A 23,235-nucleotide genomic window follows, 5' to 3' on the forward strand; every position below is an offset into this window, starting at 1 on the left:
ATATACAACCATGTACTTTAGGTCCATTGATTTCCAATAGTGTTTCCTTTTTGGTGAACAGAAATAGTCCCTTCAATGGCCTTTTTCCTGGAACAGATCACTGCCATTTTTCCTCCTACTTCTCTCTGCTGAAGGGAGACCCCTCACATAGTAACTGAACAGTGCTTGTTTTTTATGGCATTGTTAAAGTGGTAATCATTGTGGCATTTGCCACTATGATTACTGGATGAATTGGCCTCCCTTGGTCAGGCCTTCTTATAATTTCCAGACCCCTGGTTGAGAGCAGCACTGTATTACACCAATTAGAGCGGTGAGTCATATGCCACCGGCCGCCGGAGAATACAGCCTCCTCCACTTTGTGCTATAAATTTACCTCTAGCTGCTCCACGGTCAAGGTCTGTTGTCAGCCTGCTGACCGACAGGTGAAGCTGATATGTTGTCGACATGCTGGGGTCAGCGCAGTGCGGTGGATTGTGTGTGAGGAGGTGAAAGATCAGGGTTCAGTCGAGTATTATATTGCAATTGCAGTCATTTATCTCCTTTTGATGATTTTTTTAGTTTTCATGAGTCATCTCTGGATGATTGACTGAAAATTCTACAACAAAGCACACTGAAGGATGTTCTGCACTCTTCCCTGAGTGCACACGCAGTGAGTAAAACAACGAAAAAGACGAGCTCTTTGCTCTCTTTAATATGTATCAAGCTCTTCCACAGCAACGTCAGGGGCTATAGGCCCAACCCCCAAGGCTTAATTACATTAATGGAGGAGATGGAGAGGATGTAATGACCTACGTCCCTGCATCACTGGACAGCAGAAAGATGGAGAGTCTTAACACTCGCCTCCTTCCTCATGCACTCATCCCCTCCTCTGGCCCAGACAAGTCAATGGTCCTTGAGAATGAAGCCCACGGCTGAGTCAAGCCCCGTCTGGGTCTCTGTGGCATTTCGTTGGTCGTTCCCCACCGTGACGAGAGGAATGGAACAGCCAAAAATGGGCTGAGTGGGTGGGCGATAGTGGGGTAATTTTATTCTTAACGACAGGCGAGCGTATGAGTGTCTCCCTGAGATAAGGGCTAAATAAAACACGGAATATGCACAGATAATGAGCACGACAAAGGAGAGAGATTCAAGAGCAGAAATAGCTGTTCTTGTAGTTTCCCTCTATGTGTATGATGCTGATTATAAAGTCAGCTTAATGTGTTCAACGTTGATCAGTATGGGAAAAATCAAGCACAGAAAAGAAAATAAACATGCATATTTTCTGACCTGCCAGGATCTGACCATTGCTAGTTACTAAGTAAAACACATGTCAGGGAGCCCTGTGATTGGTGGTCCCTCTCTAATTTCGTACAAGGCCTGACGAATAAGTCCAAACCATATCTTGTTAATTATATTGTGCCTCTGAGACTGATGAAATGACACCTCTGCCAAGTAGAAGGCCTATGGTGGCTAACAAGAACAGTGTTATTCCATTGATTGACATCTGGTCGAGTGACGCACTGACATGAATGTGCAGCTAAAAGTTAACCATTAAATAATTGTTAGTTAAGTTTTATTCATATTCAGTTTCAAACAGGCCAGCAGGACTGATCCTGTTCTCATACGCTGCCATTTCTCTTGCAATTACAACTTCAACCCTTCACTGTATGTTGCATCACTGCATGTCAATTATCGTCTCATAATTGCGTGATCAGTGGCACTTCACTGTACCTTCATGCTGATCGTAGCAAAGCTAACCCTTTCAGCCTGACGCCCGAGGGCAGAGGTGAAAAGATGGTAAAGCTGGTCATTCAGCAGCTACCACAGCTGGATGTTGAAGCCAAGGCTGCAGTTCCTCTGAGGCTGGATCCAAGAAAACTCCAACTGCACTGACGGACGGAGGTTGTGGTGGTGGCATTTTTGAAAGTTGCTACTTGCTCCAGCTTTAAGCTCCACCTTCATGCCATGACTGCTATGATAAACACACACACAAACAGAGACACACACAGTACACAGCATTAGCAGACATAAAGCATTTGGCCTTTACTCATATGGCCTTTACTTTGTAAAACGTAGAATCGGCCACAGAAAGTATATTATAGTAAGTATAAGTATATTATACTGTATTTAAGTTTGAGGTACTTGTACTTATTATCTCCATTTTCTGCCACTTTACCTTTTTAACGATGTATTTCTACAATGTGGTATTTCTAACTTTTACTCAACTAAAATATTTAAGTTCTTCTTCAGCCTCAGTTTAAAGTCTTTACACTAGTGGGATTCACTTTGATCTCAAACTTTACTCCTTATTTTTCCTCTGCACAGCATGCATGTCTCCCTAAAGGCACAGGGAAATTGTGTCCATATAACTTGTTAACATAAAAGTGTCTTGTGCGTGGACACACTTACTGCATGCTGTGCAACAAGATGTGGGCCAAATGATTAGTAACTGTATTTCATTGACTATCAGTGCAAAGCAGTCTGTATGGACTGCACACATGTATCCTGCATAGGCAGCCCTCCTGTGTCTCAGGTCTGCTTTAGTGGTAGCCTACACTGTAAGCCTATTGGGATCTTATATGAGAGGGTGATGGGCTTAGATGTGACTGGTGATGGTGGAGGTATTAGTGGTGCTAAAAGCAGTAATACCAGGGGGATCTTTCAGCTCCTTAGGAATCAGTACACTCTGTCATAGTCACTTGGAGACAGCAAAGCAGATGCACCTTTAGGTTTGTAGACATGTTTGCCAAGTTGAAGGGCCTCTTGAGTGGCCCCCAGGTGCCAGCAGCTTCAGGAACCACCGGAGCGGCCCCTGGCCCAGCTCCGGCTCTAGCTCCAGCTCCGGCTCCAGCTCCAGCTCCAGCTCCGGCTCCGGCTCCAGCTCCAGCCGAGGTAAGACTTGTTTGGAGGTAGAAAACAGTGTTTTGTATATTCAGTGAGTAAACAAAAACTGTAAGATACTGTTAATCACATCCAGTGTGTCTGGATTGTTCTGTGATGCTCTTACAAGCGTTCATATTGTTCAGCATGTGCCAGTAACAGCAGCAGCAGCCAAGACTGAAATCAAGCATGACCATAAAAATAAAACAAGCATTGCATCCAGCCTGTTTGGTTACATTTGTTTCTCCTAAGATCACAGCAGTGGCTTCTTATCTGCTCCTCCATCCATTCAGTTTGCTCAGTTCTCTTGCCAACAAAGAATCAAATGAAATTGTTTCATTACACGGACCTCATTGAAAATCACTCATTACCCAAAGGGCACTTTTGAATTCTACTGATCTCAAACACAGCCTGTTTTTAGAAGAGTCTATCAGGCAGGGGAGTCATTTGTCAATTGGCGATTAGCTATTCTTAAAAAAAAATGCTCTTTAAATTAAAACGTCTCTCTAATGACTGTGTTTTGACTAATGAAGCCGAGCGTCTGACTTTGTGTAAAATGTTGATTTGTGGTGTAGGAGGAGAAGCCAACCGATAAGGAGAATGAGGCCAAGAAAGTGGACAAACCACAGGGTAAGTCATCATTCATTTGGGAGGCTGAAATGGCACATTTAGAAACCAAATTACATCCCTGTTTGTTTTGCATTGTGTCAGTGGGCTTTATTTATGATGGCTGTCTTTTACCTCTCAGGCACCAAAGCCTTTAAATATCAGCAGTACTATTCGAGATTATTGAGACACTTTATAGCCATGTGAACTACACAGTATAATTTAGTGGATACTGGTTTCAAGGAACTTTTAATCTCTTAGAAACTAAACTCTGAAGAAACTGCAAGATGCTCCAATTAACCATCTTTTAACAATAATAACTATTTTTAAAGCACTTTTCAAAAGCGAATCATGAATCACAAAAACTATAACAAAATAAATAAGTAAATGAAAAGCAAGACATGAAAGATGAAAAAAAAATAAGACAAAATGATCAAATGCTTTAAGGCTTTAAAAATGAGCAGTAAAATGTAATTAGGATTGTTCCCCTTTCCCAGACTCAGCTCCAGCCCCAGCTCCAGCTCCAGCCCCAGCTCCAGCTCCAGCTCCAACACCAGCCCCGGCCCCCACAGCGGCTCCAGCTAACCCCGATCAAGCTGGACCTGAGGGGTAAGACCCACATTGTTGGTAGTTTCTGCACTCTCCTAATGTTTTAGCAACAAGGCATCAACACGCCCTCACCATCATCACATGTTTTTTCAAGCAAAGTTTTTTGAATTGCAGGCGAGCTCCACTGAGAGTATAACAGGCAGTTAAAGGGAGTAGATACAGTGTATTTATCCCCAGAGTATCTGTCCTGCCTCCAAATTCCACTTTAGCTGAGTAAAACACACGCCTGCCAAGACAGTTACACCACAAACCAGTATCAAATTAATCACCCAATGGACACTAATTAATCAGATTCCCTGGCAAGGAGGCAGAGAGACACAGAGAAAGCCCTCCGAGATGAAAGCAGCATGTGAGATCTTTATCCTCGGGTGCAACATGCATATTAACAGGGGGATGACCTGAAAGTGGATTAAAAGCTTTTCAGCTTTTTGGCTCTAAGAAGCTCACCAAGGCTGCTTCTGGCCCAGCAATCAAAACCGTGAAGGCGACAGGTAAAGACAGATTCTGCAGATCCTCACAGTTGTAAACACACTCTGCTCATGAGGAGACGTGTTGTAACGTTTCATCGCCGGTTAATGAAGGAGTGGTGGTGAGGGCTATATTAGGGGCTCTATGTGGAGCAGTTAGAGGAGTCAGTCATCAGCTTGAGTGGCATGTGGAATAAATAGCTTGTGAGCTCAGAGGTGACGCTCTTCAGCGGGGCTAGACCACTATGGGCTGATCACTGGCATGTAAAAAGAGCTCATTCAGCTCAGACGAACATAGAGAAGTGTCTGACTATACTGACAAATTAAAATTATTTTAAAAAGATAATGTTTTAATGCTGAAAATTTTGCCATTTTTGCTTCAAAAGCAGGTAATAATGCAGTCAGTTGGTGTTTTGCTTTCGGGCATATTCCCTGGAATGTTATCCAGCTGCATAAATGGCTGGTTAAGATGTTAGCATGTACTACAAGCAGCTCTCTGCTTCAGCAGCCATCATGGAGTGATTTGTTTACACATGCTGTAACACTGGGTGTCCACCTGAGGGCATGATAGACGGTGAATCAGACCTTCCTAATGAAAAGATTTGTATTCTCTTGGATTGTAAAACAAACACCTCATACATGTATACATTTATGTTTCTGATGAACATAAAAAATGTGAACATTTGGATGCCTAACTGATGCAGTCTAATGCAACAGTCCTGTAATGAAGGTTATAATGTTCAGCTTTTATTGAAGGAGGCTCCGGTTTGTGTTGCAGTCGAAATTGCATTGCATTATACAGAGAGGTTTTTCTGTTGTTTAGCCTCATTGATACAAACAGGATAGACAAAATAATAGAAACATCACAACGCAAAACAGTTCAGCAGTGCCACAGCCTCCGCAGTGATCATACATGGATTCAATACCTCTATAAGAATGAAAAGTAATGAACAGCCTGTGTGTCTGTCTTGCATTTGGCAAGATAAAGATATGGCTGCTGTCAGGTTAGATTAACTGTCGAGGCTTCCTACTAGTTGTGTGACTCGTCGGCTCCAGAGGGAAGCCTCAGATGCAGTTTTGGCCAAAGGAGCAAGGCATCCCACTGAGCAGTAACAGCTGACCCTCTTAGACTCCACACTGGTGTGGAGCACTAAATTGAGGACACTTCATTATAGTGCATCCCTAACATAACTGTGAGGACCAAATCTTACACTTTGTCAGTGAAAAGGAAGCAGTGCCCCCTGTTTAAGTTGTTGTGCCTTCCTCCTTGGCTTTACATAAACTTTTATAAGAATATTTTACTGCCGTTGATCTGATGAAAGTGCTGACATAAACATATGCAATATAGATTTTTAAGTGGCAGTTATGGTGCAGTGTTGGTTTGTTTGTGATGACTGGACACAAATACGTCCTTCCTCGCTCCTCCTGTCGGTCAGATGTCTTACTGGACTTTGTCCACCAGGAGGCGACATTTGACGACAGATGAGCTGTTCCTCTGTCTGTGCTGTATGTTTGCCAGCTTGACCTTTCCACTGAAAAGTGTCATTTCACAGTTAAAATTCCTACTTGGCATCACAAATCATAATTAGTACGTTAAGTAATGTGTTAAACCAGTTCCCGGAGGCTGTAGATTTAAATAATTCTTTTGTTTAAAGTGTACATTAATCAAACAAGCCACGGTTGTTTGGTTGGTTGCTTGGTGTGAAAAAGCACAGCCCCTCTCACTTCTCCAGCTTTGTATTTATACTTAAATGTAGGTTTTCCTTTTTTTTCTTGTATTTTAATTTAAAGTGCACATAACTGACCTGTTACCATATAGTTAGCTATTTACAAACCCAGCTGATACATTAGCATTGGTCTCTGCAAACCCCTTAGAGAAATTTCCGTTGTTTTATCTGCTAAATGCTCCACCGTTCACCAGCTAATGGCAACAGCTGCCTGTTCTGGCCAAAAACACTATGAGAGAACGTTCCAAAACAATGAGCTAAAAGATCCCAAATCTCAATAGACGTGGCAGGAGCTGTGGGTTCACAGATCATGCGACACATACAAATTTTGATCATAGGCGCTAAGTAAGACATGTTGCACTTTGGCGCATCACCTCAGACTAGTTTTACTACTACTACTACTACTACTACTACTATATACTTGAAGAGTATCAGAGGAATTTTTCCAGGATATCTTCAGCAAATACAAACGTTGTAGGAAACTGTCTTGATGTTTGCAAATGATTGTGTGGCTAATTTCCATCTTCAGACAAGAGGCAGCCCCTCCTCCACCTCCACCCATCGTCATCAACAAGTACTCAGACGAGCAACTCAGATCCATCATCAAACGGATGAGAGAGAGACTGCAGCTCTACGAGGAGAAAGTGGCTGATAAGTATGCTTCATCCCCAGAGATCAGCCCTCCTGTCAGTGAGTATTTACAGACGCAGAATTATTCATCTGTGGGCACATTAGAGCATCACTCTTGGTGACTGGCTGTTATTGGTGCTTTACGGGGAAATTATGTCCTTTCAGCACCTCTGCTACGCAAAGACCACTACACAAAAGTCATAGAGGAGAGGAAAAGGCAAGCAGAGGAGGAGCGGATAAAGAAAGAGGAGGCTGAGAAGAAGAAGAAAGAGGAGCAGGAGAAGAAAAAGAAGGAGGACGAGCAGAAGAAGAAAGAGGAGGAGGAGAAGAAGAAGGCAGAGAATAAAGATGAGAAAAAGGAGGACAAGAAGGACATTAAGGCCCAGCTTATAGAAGCCGCTTGGATTTCAGTGGACATGGTCCTGAAGCCAATCGAGGACCAGATGGATCATGTGCTGGGGAAGACCATCGACCCTTTTACAGACCGTCGCTACATTGCCTGGCTGAGCTTGGTGACTCTGGCCTTCAACTACAACACCTGGTTCATCACCGCCCGCCTTTGTTTCCCGTACCACACTGACAACGCCATCCCTTATTGGTTCGCTCTGGACTTGCTGGCCGACCTAATCTACATCACAGACTTCATCATCTTCCAGCCCCGCAAACAGTTCGTCAAAGGAGGAGACATCATAGTAAGTCTTAGATCTGGGGTGGGGAACCTTTTTTGTATCATATCACACTAAACTCTGGAATGGTTGGAGCTGCTTCTCTTTGGCCAGGAGTCTGTTGTCAGGTGGTAGTGAGGATGATGATGATGATGCTTGCAGCTGGTTTTCCAAATCTGGGTCAGCTCTGAGAGGAGGTAATTGGTACGTTCTCCATGAAGGCCAAATCACACAGCCACCTGCTATCACTGAGTTCTATTAAAGGTTTTCCTTCATCTCCATGAATTACTCCAGACAAACACACACTTTGGAACAGTTTTACTTAGTCTGGTGCTAGCAGCTCAGCAACAGCAACAAGGCTCTCCTTCAGAAAGTCTCCTTCTGAGGTTTCAGCTTCTTAGCTATCAGCTCGCTCACCACAAAACTTGCCTGCACAACACTGTCTCTGTCAGAATGTGGTCTTGTGAAAGCTGCTTGTTGGACTCCCACACTCCACCGAAAGTGTGAACTTTTTACAGGTGCATTTGTCCTCGCAGCCCATCCAGTTTAACATGTTTCAAGCTGAAAGGACTCTTGAGATTGGTCGTTTTCATCACTGCGAGCTCGTCCCCACAAACTAACTTAGACACACTGGGTTGCCTTTAATTTCAAAAACAACTGTTTGTCAATTTCTCTTGGAAAGTGCAAGACCCTGCATCTACTTTTCTTTTCTTGACAGTCGCCATGATGCATTGACATGACATCAGGACTTGTTAGTCTACTATTTTTTTGTTGTTGTTTTTTATCGCATAAAAAATATGCTGCGTAGAGAAGTTCTGGTATTTCTGAGTTGCTGAGCTTTTGTATTCATGCATTGCCCTACAGTCCAGATCAAACCATCCAGATCATTGCTGGCCACATACAGCCCAGAAGCCAGGCGTTCCACACCCCTGTCTTTGTCCTGGCTAATGGTGCCTGTTACTGAGATTGACATGGACTTATGTGTGGACTTACGTAGCAAGATGATGATTATTATTTTCTTCCTTTCAGAAAGACAGAGTGATGACAAAGAAGAACTACAGAGAATCAGAGAGATTCATGGTAGCGTAACTTGAATTCTTTGAACCTGGAACATTAAGACAAACTCATACCAGTGACCTCACACATCTGTCTCTCCTCACCAGATGGACATGTTGTCCTTCATGCCGTTCGACTTGCTGTACTTCCAGTTCGGATTCAAATCCATTTTCAGAGCCAATCGTCTGCTGAAGGTGAATTTACTCATGTGTAATGTAGACCAAGTGATGATCAAAACATACCAAAGTTAGTTTACCAGAGTGACGTTTTCATGCTTATTCTCAAGGCAGAAACATTTTTCGAGTTCAGCGATCGCCTGGAGAGCATCATGGCCAAGGCTTACATCTGGAGGTAAGTCACATGAAATGAATTACCCTGACCCTGCCTTGCCCTATGACATTTGATTAGCTTAAGGCAAAGACACCTTTTACTACATTAAGGCACATAATCAAGACATAGACAGACAGAGGAAGGGAAGCTTACTCACGTCTTTACTTTTCTGTTAGAGTAATTCGAACCATCGGCTATCTTCTCTTCATGCTCCACATCAACGCCTGCTTTTACTATGTGGCGTCGGACTACCAGGGCATTGGGAAAACGAAATGGGTCTACTCCGGTATTGGCAGCCCGTAAGTACAGGACCTTTAATTTCTTGCATGTGCTTAAATGTATGGCATTCTGGGGTAATGTTTTATCCATATTGAACACTTCTGAAGTTAATCTATCGCTAATTGTTACCACTACTAATAGGTTACCATATTCCAACTATCAAAGCTTATTTTATCTATTAAGTTACAAAAAGCAAAGACTGAAGTTTTCAACTGCAATGCTTGCTGCACTGACCTAGAGCTGCAGTTTTCTCCATGCTTGAGAAACCCAAAGACAATCCCACGTTGAAAATGTATTGTATGTTCCATCTGTGCCGCCGCCGCTGCAGCTACCTCAGCTGCTTCTTCTATGCGGAGAAGTCCCTGCTGATGATCGCTGAGTTGCCGTTTCCAGACACCATGTACGCACAGATCTTTCAGATGACAAACTACCTTTTTGGGGCTTTCTTTATGTCCGTCATTCTTGGCCAGGTAGTTTATTTGAAATATTTTTTCATCTTTTTTTTTTTTTTTTGCTTTAATATTTTGCTTTGTTATAATTTTTCTTTTTTTCCGATTTAAATGATGATTTAGTGAGCCTGTGTTTGGATGGTTTTTATGGCATTTCTGTCTTTCAATTTGCAACTGGAGCTTCTTTTTTTTTAAGTTGCAGACATCAAGGGAATCAAACTTGGAAAAGGAAACAACAATGACTCAAAGATCGCCACACTCTATCTTAAACATATGCACACACACACTTACTCTAACCAAACTATTCAAGTCTATCTGTCCAAAAATGAAGCCTTTGAGATTCAGTGCAGTTTGTGGCAGCCACTCTGACGCCCCCACCCTCTCCACAGGTACCTGCGTTGTTACTACTTTGCTGTCCGCAGTCTGATCAACATCGGGGGTCTTAACGAACCCCATACCGTCTTTGAGATTACCTTTCAGATGACTAACTTTTTCACGGGCGTCTTTGTGTTCTCCAGTTTGATTGGACAGGTAACACAGAGACTCATTCTGCCCGTAGCATCGTCTGGAAACCTGATAGAAATTAGCATTTCCAGATTAGCATGTCATCACCTGTTTTTCCACTTGTCTCATTGTAGTAATGTAGCGATAGATGAATGAAACCTGTCGTATTAGAAATGATACTGGCAATCATCAGTCATCTTAGCGTACTAGCTTCACTAAAACCTCATCATCCATCACTCCAGCTCTCACTGGTTCCCTGTGGAGTCATTACTGTCAAAAAACTTGTTAAATGTGATAAATGTAGCATTATTTACAACAACGAGTCATTAAATCCACTGTAAGGTTTCCTCATTCATGTATTTGTACTCACCGTCATCTTGCCTCAGATGAGGGATGTCATTGGTGCAGCCACAGCAGGACAAACCTACTTTCGATCCTCCATGGACAACACCGTGGCCTACATGGTGACCAACCGCATCCCCTCTATGGTGCAGAACCGAGTCCGCACCTGGTACACCTACACTTGGGATGCTCAGGGCATGCTGGGTTAGTAATAGTGCACATTTCAGTTTGTACGGTTCAGTTTGTACACATATATGATAATATAATATAATTTATTCATCAATTCATAATGATCTTTATAGATGAGTCAGAGCTGCTGGATAAGATGCCTCTGGTGATGAGAACTGCCATCGCTGTTGACATCAACCTGGCAACCTTTCAGAAGATTGATCTTTTCAAGGTGCCTTTTCAAGACCCCTGAACACACAGTGAATGAGGTCAAATGCAGCCTGGACATGAAGTCAAGGAGAAATCTTTCTTTTTGTTCCACAGGGCTGTGACCAGCAGATGTTGGTGGACATGTTACTAAGGCTCAAGTCTATCATCTATCTACCTGGAGACTTTGTCGTGAAGAAAGTGAGTTAAGATTCAAGATTCAAGATTACCTTTATTGTCATTGAGCATGGACAAAATTTGCTTTGCATTATCATCATATCATCATATTGTCATTATCCTGGATTTCAAATGTAAACTTTTATATTTGAATCTGTGTCATCACCCAGAACCCTGTAAGTAAAACCTCCCTGTAAATATCTGCTGTCTATTATTCTGTGTGTAGCAATCTAGAGAGCAGGGCTGCCCAAAGTGGGGCAAATGAGCCAAAGATGGCCCGCCATAAGGTATAATTTGGCCTACTCATTGTTTCCAGTGGAAAAAAAAATTCTAATAATTTTGAACCTCAGATCTATAAATGGCTGTTTCTGCTGTTTTATCTTTTGTGAGGTAAAAATGCTTTTTAAATATGAAAGTTATCCAGTTTCCACACTTTGTGCAGGAGCTCTTAAGGGAACGAGGTGTTTCAGTTTTTGTCCTCTAAAGAAAAAAGTTTGAGCAACCCTGCTTCAGTGCATTTGTTATTTTTCTGCATGAATGACTTTGCCCTCCCTGCAGGGCGACATCGGTAAAGAGATGTACATCATTAAAAGCGGAGCGGTGCAGGTGGTGGGAGGCCCTGACAACAGCATTGTGTTTGTCACACTGAAGGCTGGCTGCGTGTTCGGAGAAATCAGGTAAGATGAAGTTAATGCTTCGTCTTTGTTAGACCCAATACACAGTCTGAGGAAAAAATCTGAAAGAGCTTTAAATTCCAATTTTCACACAGTGATAAACATCAGCACAGATGCTAAACGTGCACAACAATGTAATGTTTCTAATCAGAAAAGGAATTTGCAGTCATTGAACTTGAATTTTTTTCTAAGTCTCTTGCAGTCATCCAAAGATGGAGGGAACAGGCGGACGGCTAATGTCAAGGCTTACGGCTTCGCTAACCTCTTTGTCCTGGAGAAGAAGGACCTGTTCGACATCCTGGTGCACTACCCGGAGTCTCAGAAAGTGTTGGCCAGGAAGGGCAGGTGAGTCAGACACACAAAGACAAACAGCATTTACTCTTTCTAACTGATAAATGAGCTATGTCAGTCCAGAACGATCATCAGCTCATACATGCAGTGCCCATTGACAGTTGTTAACTACATGCATTCAACTCCATTGTTCCATCTTTCTGCAGCTTATGTTTGGAAAAACACCTTTTTGGACCAGTTTTAAAACTTAAAATGGCTTTTGATTAACTAAGGTTTCGTTTTTATGATGCTCTTATTCACTTTTTACTCATCGTCTTTTATCTTTGCTTTTATTTCTTGCCTGCATTGAACATGTAATTGCATTGTACATTTTCCAGTTTTATGCACTTTTTAAACTTGTTTTTGAAAATTTCAATATAAATTGAGTTAATTGTTTTATTGTTATTATGTTTTTTGTCTCAGCTAGAATTCTACTATTTGGGCCTCACAGGCTGCTTAAATATTTCTAACAGTTGCTTTTTTGAGAGAATTCTTGACTCGCAGCCAACCGCTCTCAGAATCAACACATCGTCGTTTCTTCATGGTGTTTAAGCAGCCTCTCTGTTTCTGTGTGTGCAGGAAGCTCATGAAGGCGAAGGGTCCAGCAGCAGCTAAAGCAGAAGAGGAGAAGAAGAAGGGGCTGGCGCTGTTCGGACCCAAACCGCCCACACCCAAAATGCTGCGCGCTCTTGGCGGAACCATCAACAGAACAATTATTGATAAAATGAAGGTAACGGCACTTACATTTCTCTCTGCATGTGCTCATGTCAAAGCCACTGTTACGCTGACTGCTGAATAAACCCTATTTTATATTTCTCTCCCCAGGCTAATGCTGGAGGCCAGTGAGGATCGTGCTGAGCTTATTTTTTATGACTCCTTTTTGGGAGTGACTGTACAGTTTTATTTTCGACCTCTTCCTACTCTTTTGTACCGAGTGTGTATGTCCTGTCGTTTTGAGATGCTGTTCCAAGTGGATGCTACTGTTACTCCCCAGACGATTGGATTGACGAGCGTGGGGGAGAAGACGAGCATGTTAAGACATTTCTGCAAAGCTAGATGTAACCATGTAAAGTCTCATGTGACAAACTCCAGCTAGCTTAAATCAAAATGGAGATAAAGACTGATTTCCACACCATTTTGATGAGATGTGCAATATTTGACTCTGTCTATAAAGCGCCCAGTGGACACTACTTGTTGTATATTACACATGCAGACTGAGTATAACTGCCTATTCACCTTTTTTTGTTGTTTGTCTGCTTATAATGGCTATATCATCCAGTAGTTGTGAAAGCCGACAGAGATTATCTACCATATCAATTTGCAACAGTTATTCTCACCATCTAATATTTGATTGATTTGATCTCTGTGGATGTCTGCTTAAATAAATATTCCCTGACTAAACCACAGTTTACTCCCAGCCCCATCCTGTGCTGTTTGCTGTGCTTGTTGTGTATCTGTCTGTCAGCTTTGCGTTTGTACAGCAGGAGTTACTGCTCAGAGAAAGAGGCCTAACTAATCCTGTTAGCCAGACAGGGACAATTAACTTACGTGAACTCTCTGTTTGTGAAGCCAGAGGGGACTGAAATAGCCCCACCAGTCTAATTTTACAGCAGCCACTTTCATCCCATACTGACACGAGGTGTCACCATGTAATTCATATCTTCTCCCATGATTAAAATATATGGAAATATACACCCAGTTCTGTGTGAAACTTTCATTTGATTAATAAACATAATTGATAATCAAGAAGACACACTTACATTCATTATTATGATGCTTATTCACCAACAGATGATAAAGTATTGAGGCCCAGTAAGTGGTCCTTGTTCTGGACTGGAGTCAGCACTTCCTGGAAGTGCTTGGCAGCTGTGACGGCTGATCTGGTGTTGACTCCAGCAGAGAGGGGAGTTGCCCCAAGGGAATTAATGGCTCTAAGAAATTTAATTGCCCCAGCCTGTTGTTTGGATGTGACTCGAGGACTGCAGAGGATCCCGAGACTCTTTTAAGATCTGAGAGCCACGCAGGAAAGGCTCTTCAGGAAGAGACGTGGATGGGCAGGCCTGTTCGCTGTAGCCCGTAGCAAGCCCCACCATGTTCAGCAGGTTCAAGAAGTTGATGGGGGCACCTGAGCCTCCCCCTGCCCAAGCTGCTACCCCACCTCCACCCGCTAAGGTAAGGCTTGGCCTCCTTCTAATACCTTAAATATAAAAGATTTGAACCACAAAGGTATTCTGACAACATTTCTTTACCTTTTTGCTTTATGGAATCAGAGCATTTCACTTGCTCAGCTTCGTATGCAATTGTGACAATTTTTGTTGGCTGTTCCCTGAACAGCAATCCAACAGTTTTAATATGTGCATCTAAACTAAACTTTAAGTTAATTTATTAATGATAATGGTTTTGTGGTTGCTTGGTAAGCTAAGCACATATGAGTTGTTTTAAGGTAAACTACGGCAGGTGACTGAGATCAGGGAAAGCCTCTGAAGCAGCTTAGCACTGAAGAAGAGCAGTGACTGCGGCTTCAGCAGGGAGGGTGGATTTACTGTGACTGCACCTGCAGTACCTGTCCTAAAACTGAGGAAGGGCAAGGATGAATGACAAGGGTGGAGGGGTGCACTTTTAATCCTCCCTGAGCACTTGTTGGATCCTCAGTATTCCACGTGCACAACACAATAGTTTTTGTCTCAAGAGGCTGTTTGCCCACTTTTGTCTGCAAGCTGGAAGAGTCCTGTGTGCTTACAGGAAGAGAAGCCCCCGGAAAAGAAGGATGAAAAAGAGCAGCCAAAGAAAGAGGAGGAAAAGAAAGAAGAGGAAAAGAAAGAGGAAATAAAACAGGAGGAAAAGAAGGAGGACAAAAAAGATGAGGAAAAGAAAGAAGAAGTGAAGAAAGAAGAAGAGCCCAAGAAGGAAGAGCCAGCACCAGGTGAGACGTCATTTGGTCTGAACTCCATATTCAGATCACAAATTCAGAGATGCAGAGATAAAAGGAATTATGTTATCTGGCACAGGGAGGACAGGAGACTGTGACGATCGGCCATGTTAAGACTAGCAAACGCAGAATATCTATGTCCATGCAGATCTTGATTTGATTTTAGAAACAAAAAGACTTCTACTATTCACATCACCATCACTGTCCTCACCAACTGTCATTGACAGGTGACATTTCCAGTTGCAGTGGTTTAAAATAAGAACTGCAGGGTGAGCTTCCAGGTGTTTTTGGCCAGTTTCCTCATTCACCTCTAGAAATCCTTGCAAAATCACTGCACTTTTCTCTGATTGAATTTTACACTTTAATGTGAATCTGATTTTATTTTGACAGATTAAAATCTGCATGAAGGAGGGTCTGTTGCAGCTACACAGACAATTAAGTGGAAATTTTTGTCGTGTTCCTCCTTTTTGTCCAGGGCACGATCGCCCTTTGATATCAGTGTTGTAACAGTATTTGTGTTCAGGTGTTAGAAAGTGACTAATAAACGGTCTTCCAGCTCCAGCTCCTGCTCCAGCTCCTGCCCCGGCTGCTCCTGCTGCTGCTGCTCCTGCCAATGAAGAGGGGGCTGATGGGTAAGAATGCATCATATACTGCACTCACGGCTCACGCAGTGCGAGGCAGGATATTCTCCAGTTCCCTGCAACCCTTGTGGTTATTACAGGACTTAAATTAACTTAAATTAGTAATGGGGTGCCCTGTTGGTCTCTGGGTTTAAGCGCTGACCATAAACTGCGCCATCTCTGGTCGGAGTCAATGCATTTTGGAAATTAATGTCATTAAATGATGCAGTGTTCATCTTCAGGACTGGCTGTTGTGGAGACAAGGTGGCAGATGGTCAGCTGGTAAACTGATCGAGGGTCAGATCAGACGTCTGAGGGGACAGCTCAGTTGCTGTACATGTAGCAGGAGCACATGTGGTGGATAAATCCAACGTGGTGAACAAAACGCCTTCACATGCAGAAATGTGAGCACAGATGTTGCACACTAAGTTGCGATACCCACTGCAGCAAATGAAACACTGGGTGTGATGGTCTTTGAGCTCTATTGTGTCATCTGAGGCCTGAGAAAAAATCAGATTAAATTCACTTTTAACTGTGTTCGTGTTGAGAGAATATTCAAAAGATCCATCAAGCGATTACTTTTTTTAATTATTAATTTACTACAGTAACTAGTGAGGTTAGTTGAGACTCAAACAGTGATTAGCGGCGATATAAATAAACTTGACTAAGAGTACTTGGGCTTGAGCTCCGTCTCTTTCAGGAATTCCTCTGGTCTCCAGGTATCAGTGCATCATCAGGCGCAGCACAGCACCGTAAACAGCAAGAGCTGCCGCAGTTTAATGGTTCATTTGACTTTGTATCATGCATCAATTAAATAAGTATAGAACTCAAGACATAGCTGCACCTAATATCTAAACCTAGAACTAAACTTGTTATGTTTCCTCTCCAAACTCTGCATTTACCCCTTAACTGATTGGACAGATGGACTCTTCCCCCTCAGCTCTGTTTGTTCCACCTTTCCCTACAGTACTCACAGTGTCTGGACATGTTGTGTGTTAGCTGCAGTAACGGCAGCCGCGACCACACTGTGACTCGCAGCCTTCGACTCCTAAAGCAGGAGAGGAGATTAGGAGATTAGTGGTATTTGTGACTGAGGACAATCACAAATAACATGATAAGAGGGAAGTCACTTTTTCTTTTGATTTTACTCTTTGCAGATGATTTATACACACCCTCCTTTCTTTTTCGCTTTTCAGTGAAGAAGCCCCTCCTCCACCTGTCGTCTACTTCCGCAACACAGATGACATGCTCAGAAGTTTGGCCAAGAAGCTACGAGAGCGGACGCAGGAGCTCAAAGAGAAATCCATAGACCCTTACGCCACTTCCCCAGAGATCACCCCACCCGTCAGTAAGTGTGCACACATGCAACCAACACGCCTGCAGAAAGCAAACACACAAACACAATCAAAGAGGTATCAAACTCACCGCCACCCCGCCGCTCTCTCTGCCTGCTCAGCACCTGTCTTCAAGAAGGAGGACTACATCAGGCTGAAGGAAGAGGAGCGGATAGCCAAGGAGGAGGCGGATAAAAAGAAGGCGGAGGAGGCAGCCAAAAAGGCAGAGGAGAAGAAGAAAAAGGACGAGGAGAAGAGGCTGGAGGCCGAGAAGAAGGCAGAGGAGGAGAGGCTGGCAGAGGAGGCCCGGAAGAAAGCCAAGATCCTCCCAGACATCAGCTGCTCCTGCTTCGATGTCCTATTTCACCCAATTGAGAAAATGATGGACGGCTACCTGGGAAAAACCATCGATCCTTTAGGTGAGGTGCTCACTGGGAACACGTCAGCTGAGGTTAAATGAACGTCAAAACACTTGAATTACTTTAAACCTGTATGTCTCTCTCTCTCCAGATCATCGGTATATTGCCTGGATGGCCGTGGTAGCATTGATATACAACTACAATGTTTGGTTTTGCACTGCCCGGATGTCCTTCCCTTACCACAATGAAAATGTCAACATCTACTGGATCGTTTGTGACGTTCTGGCTGACATAGTGAACGTTATCGACATCATAATCTGGCAGCCTCGGCTTCAGTTTATCAAAGCGGGAGACATTATCGTAAGTCACGAAGCATTATGAAGCATCAGAATGAATGACCTCAGCGGCTTTAGATGCTTTTAAACCCACCTGAACTGTGATACTGTGTGTAACTCACAAAAACCATCTATGTCCTGCAGAAAGACGGAGCTCTGACTAAAGTACACTATCGGAAATCCCAACGATTTAAGGTGAGTATGTAATAATATGTCCCATAGTGGAAAGTAAACTGTACTTAAAAGCAGTTTTGAGGAATTTGTATGTCCACTGTTTGCCTCTCTATCCTCCTGTTCCACTACATTTTGCAGGGTAATTTTGGACTTTTCGCTCCACTCCTTTTATCTAACAGCTGCAGTTACCAAAGATTTTACATAAATAAACATATGATAACAGCAAAAGACTAAAGCGGCCAGTTGCCAGCTTCTGAAGACGTTTTATTCCTCTCATTTTAGACTGATATATTTAGCATCCTCCCCTTTGACCTTCTCTGCCTGTACTTTGAATTCTCCTCCGTCTTCCGGATCAACCGCTTCATCAGGGTAGGCAGCCGGCTGATGATTACTTACTTACTTACTGCTGATGTCAATGTGGAAAAACAGAAATACATTTTGGTTTAAACAGACCTCACATGTCCTGTTTGTTCCCGTGCGTGTTCCAGATTGAGTCCTTCTTCGAGTTCAGCGACAGACTGGAGAATGTCATGTCCAAGGCCTACATCTGGAGGTAAATGCTCCTGGAACGATGACAAGAGCAGATGAACGCTGTGTTTTATCCAGTGTTTAGTACGTAATTGTTTGTCATTGAGACTTGGTATCATATTGTTTGTATGAGCCTTACTCCACACACAGATCAGCTCCCTTACATCTGATCCTTCTCTTCCTAACGCAGAGTGGCTCGGACCACAGGTTACCTGCTCTTCATGCTCCATCTCAACGCCTGCGCCTATTTCGTTGCCTCAGTGCACCAGGGGCTTGCATCGACCACGTGGGTGTATGACGGACAGGGCACAGCGTACGTAACTCTGTGCTGTGTCTTGCTGTTTGAGGGTGTGGGCGAGCTCTCCGTCAGGCTGAAACACTGAAAGCCAGTCCCTGTTTGTGTCTCTGTCCACAGTGCTGAACATTTCATGCACAGTGTCTGTGGTAAATCACTCCCTATTTATTTCATAATCTGCTGTGTTTATTTTGGTATGTCTGAGGGAAAATTGTATGCTCTATGTTGGGCCTTCAAGAACGACATACACTAAGGGTGGGCGATGCATCCCTAACATAGTATCAGGATAGTTCAGGGTGTTTCTGTCATAATGATATTCCTGACAAAATACTGAGCACATCTGGTCAAAGATTTGGTAGCTGTTTGAGCTCTCTTTGTGGGAATTTTGGCTTTCCTCGTACCTGACTGGTTGCCTCTGCTCGAGGTGGTATAAGCTCCCCTTTTGTTCTTCCAGTCTTCTTGCACTTCTCACATATGACCATGTTTTATTTTACATCTGATCCCACTTCCACACAACTGAAGTCATTCCCCGTTTTGGTACTAACTCCTCCAGCTTAACCACCCGAAACCTCCCAAAAGCATCCAGCAACACCCGAAGACCCATGTAGCAAGCTCCAAGCAACACCATACCAACTGTTTAGCAACAGCCCAGCAAAAAATCTGATCAGGCCTAGTTTGGTTAAAAAAGGAGACGGAGAGAGTCTTCAGAAAATGTAGCCTAAAGCGAGTGTGTGACAGGATGTCATTTTGGGTCTATGAATGCATTGAGACACTCCCCAGTCAGCAGGGTGTGTCAGCACTGTGCAGCATAAAGGCATTATGGAACGTTTTTATGATCTGCCCTGTTCTTCTGCAGGTACCTGCGCTGTTACTATTTTGCGGTCCGCAGTCTGATCAACATCGGGGGTCTTCCAGAGCCTGTAACCACCTTTGAGATCACCTTTCAGATGCTGAACTTTTTCATTGGCGTCTTTGTGTTCTCCAGTCTGATTGGACAGGTAGGTCACATTCTGCAGTGTTTTCCATCTCTGTTCATGTTGCACCTATCCCTAAAAGCTTTTCTTCACAACGTTTTATACTTGAATCCCCTTCTTTCAGATGAGAGACGTCATAGGTGCAGCAACAGCAGGTCAGGCTTATTTTCAAGCATCAATGGACGGCTGTGTTTCCTACATGAACACCTATATGATCCCCAAGTATGTCCAGAACAGAGTGCGGACCTGGTACAACTATACCTGGGCCGCTCAGGGCATGCTGGGTGAGTCTCAGGAAACTTAATGCCAGAGATGCCAGAGACACTGAAACTCTCTAGTTAAAACCAAAACAATAAAACTTTTTACATGAGTCAGGATACATGAGCAGACCTACAACTGAGAGATGTTTAGATGACCCATGTTAAGATTTCCCATGTCCACGTCCTCTACAGATGAGTCAGAGCTGCTGGACAAGCTGCCTCTGGTGATGAAAACTGCCATCGCCGTGGACATCAACCTGGCAACCTTCCAGAAGATCGCACTCTTTCAGGTGGCTCAGCGTCCACTGTGTCCTCTGGCGCGGGCATCTGTTTTCATTTCTAATTAATGTAGATTGTGAGCTGAAGAATATTGGGATCACGCATGTGCACGGATACAGAGCAACAAATGTTTGCAGTATTGTTAAACTGAGTAAAAATATTTCTAAATTACAAGAGGATAATGAATCTGTTTTTTTCATACATAGACACTAAAGAAGGCCCATCTGCACATCTGTACAAAGCACTGAAACTAACCTGCTGCTGTCTCCTCCAGGGCTGTGACCAGCAGATGTTGGTGGACATGTTGCTGAGGCTCAAGTCCACCATCTATCTACCTGGAGACTTTGTTGTGAAGAAAGTGGGTACATGTGTGTCAGTGTGTGTTTAAAAAAAGAACAATAGTCTATCCCAGGTTTCCTGACCCGGGTGTGATGCTGACCTCTGCGCTCCTCCCTGCAGGGCGACATCGGCAAAGAGATGTACATCATTAAAAGCGGAGCGGTGCAGGTGGTGGGAGGCCCTGACAACAGCATTGTGTTTGTCACACTGAAGGCTGGCTGCGTGTTCGGAGAAATCAGGTTTGTTTGCAGGAGCATTTCATGATCTGTGACAAATACAATTCAAAATAACAGATCACACATTTAGCCTTCATTTCCGTTATATCTGGTGCAGTTTTCTTCTCTTAAAGCACCAGTGTGCAGGATTTAGGGGGTTCTATTGCCAGAAATGGAATTTAATATTCATAATTGTGTTTTAATTAGTGCATAATCACCTGAAAATAAGAATCACTGTGTTTTTGTTACCTTAGAAGGAGCTCTATATATCCACAGAGGAAGTGGGTCTTCGTCCAAGGAGTCCACCATGTTGCAGCACCATGTTTCTACAGTAGCCCAGCATGGATAAACCAAACACTGACTCTAGAGATCGCCTTTTACATTTTTACTATCCGCTCTATAGATTCTACTACATACTTGTTAAGGGAGCGGTGAGACTAGGGTAATTCAGTTGGTTGCAATCTGTAAATTGACCACTAGATGCCACTAAATTCTGAATACTGGACCTTTAAACAAAGCTAAATAAAACTAAAAATCAAAATTAAATAAATACATTTTAAAATCTAATTTCTACATTGACAAGTCAGTTTTAAGTTAGAGCACGTTACAGTTAAGAACTTGCCAGCTAAAGTGCTACGACGGGTATATGATATAGATACACATTGACAACATACACTACTGTTTCATGTTACAAAAAAGTTTCATCTTGTATTGATGTTTTTCTGCTTTTTTGCCTTCGATTTTGAATTTGTTACCCAGTCTAGAAAAGCGTCAGTGATAGTGCAACTGGGCTCTAAATACTTGGGGATCTTTCTTTGGGCTCTCTGCAGTTTATCCAGTGGTTAGACTGAGCAAGTTTTAAACTGTTTTAAATCAGTCCATGGTATGTTCAGCTGATATTCCATCAATTACAACAGCACTAACCCTTGCCTAACCCCCTCTTTCTATTTTGAATAGCTTTGCTAAAGCAACACGCCTGTCAATTCTGGCATGTTATAGGCATTATTGTGCACTGGACACTGGAACAGAGCACAGATTCTGATGCTAAGCTTCACATTTCTGAAATTGGTGAAATCTTTCACCAAACGACTGGTGCTTTCTTATATTCATTTAAGTGTCGCTCAGAGGCATCTTCATCTCGTTCTGTCCTTCCTTTTTTAAAGAGGACTTTCTACAACCTGAAAGCATAAACGAGCTTTCAAAAATACAGAGTAGTCCTCTGAGCCACCTGACTGTGCTGAATCCGGCCTTTGTGGCAGGTGATTCCAAACTTTTCAACAACAGTGTTCCTCCTGCAAGCTAAATGATGTTTTCTGAAAAGTGTCAGCTTCACAAAGGTAGTGTACATCACATGGACGCTGCATTATGGTCTGTTTATTGTCTGTGCCTGCATTTCCCTGGTGTAACTCAAATGTTCCCATCATTCCATACAATAGACACATGGCACATTTTTGCCTTTGTCCCATCACAGTTTACTACAGTCTGCCAAAGATGGAGGAAACAGGCGCACCGCTAACGTGCGAGCGCACGGCTTTGCTAACCTCTCTGTCCTGGAGAAGAAGGACTTGTTTGATATCCTCATCCACTACCCGGAGTCTCAGAAAGTTCTAGCCAAGAAGGGAAGGTGAGTCATTTACAAAGTATCAGAGCAGCAATGCAAAAGTTTTAAACTAACTGTCTGAGAATTTTAAGAATGAATTTATCAGCACCAACCTCCAAAAACCTCCATCAAACCCTACAGAAAATGCAAATGTACAACTGCAAATTCTGAAAAAGCAGCTCATGAAGGATTGCATGTGTGTGTGTGTGTGTGTGTGTGTGTGTGTGAAGGAAACTGACCAAAGCCAAAGCACCTGCAGGTGCTAAAACCAATGAGGACAAGCCCAAAGGTCTGAATCTGTTTGGACAAAAACCACCAACACCCAAGTTGCTCAAAGCGTTTGCCAATTTTCGCAAAGCCGGCCTCCTGGAAAAACAGACGGTAAAGTCTTAACACTCGTGCACCATTCTCCACACAGAGACAGCTGGGCTACTTTAGCTGACATCCATTTTTCATGAGCATTGTTAACTATTTGTAATGAGAGCAGTGGTAGCAAACGCACAGCAGACACACTGCGCAGCTTCTACAAAGACACCCGGGTCCAGTCACCACATCATATCACGTCGAGGGTGAGCGAGCAGTGATGTGAGTAACATGCTTTTCTTGACTTCTGTCCACAGAAACCCAATCAGTAATGAGACTGGCATGTGTGACGCTGCTGGGCATCACCGCATCAACTCATTTGGTGTGTTCCACTTTTCATCTGCGGCTGAAAGATTCACAAGACAGACGTGTGAGATGTTAGAAAATGTTGCAGAGGCAGGATGGAAAGGGAGCATCAGTAATTATACTCTAATAATAATCACATTGTAACCGTAGATTCCTTAATAGAGACAGAAAGTCTGTTAAATTGAACCAGATCAGTGCCAGGTTAACATTATGTTTAAAGTGTGTATAATGTAAATAATGTATAAT

General features: G+C 43.1%; 2 protein-coding genes across 2 annotated transcripts; both read left to right on the forward strand.

The window, feature by feature from the left end:
- The first annotated feature begins 2,718 nt into the window (after window positions 1-2,718).
- LOC121624295 (cyclic nucleotide-gated cation channel beta-3) lies at window positions 2,719-12,925 on the forward strand. The gene is made up of 16 exons (XM_041961949.1): window positions 2,719-2,871; window positions 3,944-4,074; window positions 6,798-6,958; window positions 7,064-7,590; window positions 8,593-8,643; window positions 8,727-8,813; window positions 8,906-8,970; window positions 9,126-9,248; window positions 10,067-10,208; window positions 10,568-10,727; window positions 10,826-10,923; window positions 11,016-11,099; window positions 11,634-11,752; window positions 11,942-12,094; window positions 12,659-12,809; window positions 12,905-12,925. The coding sequence occupies exons 1-16, from the start codon at window positions 2,719-2,721 to the stop codon at window positions 12,923-12,925; spliced, it is 2,226 nt and encodes a 741-aa protein (XP_041817883.1).
- Window positions 12,926-14,170: 1,245 nt separating this feature from the next.
- On the forward strand, window positions 14,171-23,045 carry LOC121624304 (cyclic nucleotide-gated cation channel beta-3-like). Its single transcript, XM_041961965.1, has 18 exons — window positions 14,171-14,251; window positions 14,822-15,002; window positions 15,565-15,640; window positions 16,825-16,976; window positions 17,085-17,381; window positions 17,473-17,681; window positions 17,801-17,851; window positions 18,113-18,199; window positions 18,319-18,383; window positions 18,549-18,671; window positions 19,510-19,651; window positions 19,752-19,911; window positions 20,080-20,177; window positions 20,441-20,524; window positions 20,626-20,744; window positions 22,192-22,344; window positions 22,551-22,701; window positions 22,941-23,045. Exons 1-18 carry the CDS (start codon window positions 14,171-14,173, stop codon window positions 22,953-22,955), a joined length of 2,244 nt encoding a protein of 747 aa, XP_041817899.1. The 3' UTR covers window positions 22,956-23,045.
- Window positions 23,046-23,235: the final 190 nt, after the last annotated feature.

The sequence above is a fragment of the Chelmon rostratus genome, chromosome 20 (genome assembly GCF_017976325.1).
Source record: "Chelmon rostratus isolate fCheRos1 chromosome 20, fCheRos1.pri, whole genome shotgun sequence".
Classification (NCBI taxonomy): Eukaryota; Metazoa; Chordata; class Actinopteri; order Chaetodontiformes; family Chaetodontidae; genus Chelmon; species Chelmon rostratus.

Coding starts and splice junctions, on each gene's coding strand:
- LOC121624295 (XM_041961949.1), top strand. CDS start 2,719: ATGTTTGCCAAGTTGAAGGGCCTCTTGAGTGGCCCCCAGGTGCCAGCA. Junction 4,075..6,797: donor GATCAAGCTGGACCTGAGGG/GTAAGACCCACA, acceptor TTCCATCTTCAG/ACAAGAGGCAGCCCCTCCTC. Junction 10,728..10,825: donor GGATGCTCAGGGCATGCTGG/GTTAGTAATAGT, acceptor TGATCTTTATAG/ATGAGTCAGAGCTGCTGGAT.
- LOC121624304 (XM_041961965.1), top strand. CDS start 14,171: ATGTTCAGCAGGTTCAAGAAGTTGATGGGGGCACCTGAGCCTCCCCCT. Junction 18,200..18,318: donor GGATCAACCGCTTCATCAGG/GTAGGCAGCCGG, acceptor TGCGTGTTCCAG/ATTGAGTCCTTCTTCGAGTT. Junction 18,672..19,509: donor TATGACGGACAGGGCACAGC/GTACGTAACTCT, acceptor GTTCTTCTGCAG/GTACCTGCGCTGTTACTATT.